Genomic DNA, 4134 nt, shown 5'->3' with positions numbered 1-4134 from the left:
TTTTTTTTTCAGTGGAACTAGAGTCAGGCTTGAATATGGAGAAACTGATATGAATTAAGCTGTGGGTCAAGATGGAGATTGTGATTCCCTCCCCTTACTCAGAATCTTATGATTCTCTGAGTTGTAATGTACAGTTGTTTGTAAAAATGAATGTTTGTGCTTCAGTTGTGCTCATAGGGCATGGAAGTATGTGGAGGTGCCATCACAAAAGTGTTTTGTGTTGCAGGTGCACGGATTGTCCTATTTCAGAGTAGAACACTATGTCCCAGCAAGAGTGATGGAGAAACTGGATCTGTCCTACATCAAGGAAGAGCTGCCAAAACTGCACAGCACTTACGTGGGTGCCTCTGAAAAAGAGACAGAGTTAGAATTTCTAAAGGTAAGTGGGCAGCAGTTGGCTTCCTTCATCTGTGGCTTAAAAATTCCCTTGTTGGAATATGGGTGCATGGACTTCAAGTGAAAGCACAGTAAAACAACTCAGGCTCTGAACAACACTGAAGGGAAGAAAGCTGAAAAGATTTTGTCCAAAGGACACATCATAACAAGCCAAAAGAAATTGTAACAGATGAGAAGTTCACTCACATTTTTCCAATCAGTAGTCTTAGCTCAAGCTAGCTAAAAGCAACTACTGATCCTATGCTTGCTCTAAAGGAAGCAATGTTCATGAAGCAGCACAACCTGTGTTCACCATGCCTTTTGTGCTTTCTGTAGAGGGCAAAAAGCTTGTAAATTACAAAAAGATTTGTTACAGCTAGTACTTTGTGTGATCCTTGGTATGAAGCAAGCCAGAAGTACTGCCAAGGAGAATTTTTTGTGCAGGTTCTATGTAAGATGATAGGAAAGCCATTATCCACAGATATATTTGGATTATTCTAAAAGGATCCATTGAGAAATCTAATAATGGTGTTTGCTCATGGGTTAATAATCAGATTCTCCCTTGATCAAAATGAGTTCAGGGAGCAAAGGATTACTGTTGAAACCAAATAATCATTGCACTGTAATTGCACAGCCACACTACAGTTCCACCATCCCTGAGTATGTGATGGAAGAGGCACTCAGCTGACTTTGTCCATTCCAAGTCTGTTGCTCGTTTTACAGAAGTGTTCTTGTTACTTAACCACAGAGAACAAACTAGGGGACAGGATCCTGGCTAAAACCTAGCCTGGCTGGGGGTGTGTTGGGAGGAGCAGTTAGCTTCCCTTGTTTGATTCATTCCATCAGTCCCTTACATCAGTACTGAAGTGACAACAGAGGTGAATAACTGGGAGTGCACAGTGTGTGAAACTGCATATGGTACCTTAATATGGTCACAGAATTGCAGTGTTAGTTTAATTCTGCTTTTAAAAAATGTATGAAGAACAAGTGCATCTGTCTAGTTACAGTTCCTTGCTAACAGCTGCTTTGTGCAAGTTTGATTTACTCACATGTGTTCTCTGTGCTTTCCCTGTTTGATTTTAATAAACATTGGGTTCATTTGCTGTAGTCTGGCAGGTCAAGAGCTACCACCAAGTCTTAAAACCCTCAGCTGATGTGTGTCTGTAATAATAGCTGTAAACTATAAGTAAGTGGACTCACCAGGCAAAGAGGATTATTTTGCTAAAATCTATGTATTTATTTGCACATGTAAACATTTATGGAGAGATATATAATATTCATATAGTGCTATGGAAACTTGTAATGGCCCTAAATTCATACTCATAAAAGTTCCATTGCATTGATCTGTGCAGTTGTGTCAGAGGCTCACAGAATATGGGGTTCACCTTCATCATGTGCTGCCTGAGAAGAGATCCCAAACAGGAATCCTTCTGGGAGTGTGCTGCAAAGGAGTTGTCATTTTTGAAGTTCACAATGGTGCCCGAACACCTGTGCTGCGCTTCCCATGGAGAGAGACAAAGAAGATATCCTTCAGTGTGAGTTGGTCTCTTTTCCTCTGTGTGTACACATCTTATTTGTGTCTCCAGTTACTGTGAGGTTTTTGTTGGTTATTTTTGCAAATTAAGCTGCTGCTTTACAGCATGTTTTGTGTGGCTGTCATATTATGGGACTGAAATAGGAGTTTTCATGTTTTGAAGGTTTTATTTTTTTCCTTAGCTTGCGTGGACAAGCATAGTGAAGGAGCACCAGACGGAGAATCCTGCATTAGAGGCCTGGGTACAGGCAAATACCAGTACTCAGTATAATTAGGACATGCACCTATGTTGCTTTCAAGTTATATTTCCAAGAGTAATTAAGTTAAATGATAAAAGATAACAGGCTGACACATGATCTGGACAACACCAGCCAACTTGAGTGGGTACACCATAATCTGGTGATCATGTGTCAGTTTTTAATGAAGCATTGAGCTTCAAATGCTTACCTTTGTATAGGTATTGAAAACAGCACTTCTAATTCTGTCTGATACCCTATTGAAAAGCTACAGCCCATTTTATCTGTGAGATGGTTTTCACTAGAATGGATATATTCAAGTTTAAAAATTACTGAAAATATAAGTTCAAGACCTGGAACATTAACGGAGAGATTTGGTAAATAGATCAGCATTAAGTTATTTTTCTCTTAAATGCCAGCATCCCTTGTGACTTCCTCAGGGTGTTTGAAAACCCCATCTTGCAAAATGTAATAGTTCTGGTTGTCATTACTCAGCACTAACAGTAACAGAGACAGATTAAATAATAACAAAACCCCTTCTCATCTAGCCCAGGAGTAGCTTTAAAGAGCTACTTTATAAATCTCACATTACCTTTGACTCCTATTTTAATAGAAATCTCTTTCATCAGTGCATTTTGCTTCAGGAAAGTTTGAATGCTGTAACTGTGCACAAGCAAACACTGAATTCTTTGTAGGCTAAAAGAAATAATTTTCTTATAATAATCTTTGACTTTTTTTTCTTTCTCCATTGCGTAGAAGAAGAAAATAACTTTGCAGAACACATCAGATGGCATCAAGCATGCCTTTCAGACTGACAATAGCAAGACTTGCCAGTACCTTTTGCATCTCTGCTCTTCCCAGCATAAGTTCCAGCTACAGATGAGAACCAGACAGAGCAACCAAGACACTCAGGACATTGGTAAGGACTGTGATGCTGTGTTAGTTTGTATTAGCAATCTATATGTATTTTTGTAAGGAGGAAAACTGAACTGGAGCTTCAGTAATTGTGCTGAGTGCTGTGTGTGTGTAGATCTACATTTGGAGGGTTTATACTATGAAGAAACCCTACTAGCTAAGCTTGTTTAGATTTTGTTTAAGGGGTGGGAAAGGAGTTGGGAGAAGACAGAAAAGCTGGCACACAGCAGTTCCTCTAAACTAAAAGGAATCTAAGAACAGGTCACTAATAGTACTTCCCTCTTTAATTAAGTAAAGGCTTTTGCCTTTTCTTTCGGAAGTATCTTGAAGGTATTTCAATAGCAGGACTTTTACCTTTTGCTTAATATGAAAGGGATTGGTTTGATAATGTGGAAGTAATGATGTGATCGTGGGAGTGCAAGTGAAACAGGGGAAATTCCATGATGCTCCATCTCTAAGCTTGGGTACAACTCTCTTTATTTTCCATAATGTTGGATGGGCCTAGTAAGGAACAACATGGATACTAATCTTTCCTTCATAATTCCCATTTCCTTCATAACTTGTGTGCATAACAGAAAAATGTAAAGGCATTCTTTTTAGCTAGAAAGTATTAATTGGATAATGTAAACAGTGAAAAAAACCCATCTGTATGAATTTCTTCACTGTTTGGAGCAGAGCTGACTTGGCTGGCTGGCCATCAGTGTGGTCTGGAAGTGCTGTTTTGGTCAGTCTACCTGCTCATGCTTTCTTTGTTCCTTGTTATCTGTCTGCATTCTAGTTGCTGTTAATCCAGACTTCCACCAGTGTAGCTGGGATGAAGTTTGACCACATTGCTGTGGACATTGTAATCTCTAATTTAAAATTAAAAGAAAAGAAAAGGGGAGGGGAGGGAGTGGGAAAAGGCTTGTAGCAACTATCCAGCCTTTTTTCTGTTCTGTTGGGCTCAGCCAACTTCAGGCAAAGAAATAAGACCAAGTGACTTAAAGCCTTTTTACCATGCTCTGATTTAGAGTTTGCTTATCCTGAATTGCAGAGAAAAGCAATACAGGAAAGGCTTTCTTGGCTAGACAAACT

General features: G+C 39.3%; 1 protein-coding gene across 1 annotated transcript; it reads left to right on the top strand.

The window, feature by feature from the left end:
• Positions 1 to 226: 226 nt before the first annotated feature.
• LOC115949342 (tyrosine-protein phosphatase non-receptor type 13-like) lies at positions 227 to 3064 on the top strand (the record flags this gene model as incomplete). The annotated part of the gene is made up of 3 exons (XM_031065870.1): positions 227 to 379; positions 1728 to 1910; positions 2902 to 3064. Coding segments are annotated over 3 exons (499 nt in total), but the record flags the coding sequence as incomplete, so codon positions are not given.
• Between the last annotated feature and the right edge of the window lie 1070 nt (positions 3065 to 4134).

Source organism: Geospiza fortis, unplaced genomic scaffold, assembly GCF_000277835.1.
Source record: "Geospiza fortis unplaced genomic scaffold, GeoFor_1.0 C13904194, whole genome shotgun sequence".
NCBI classification, from domain to species: domain Eukaryota; kingdom Metazoa; phylum Chordata; class Aves; order Passeriformes; family Thraupidae; genus Geospiza; species Geospiza fortis.
This window is presented reverse-complemented; position numbering and strand designations above follow the sequence as displayed.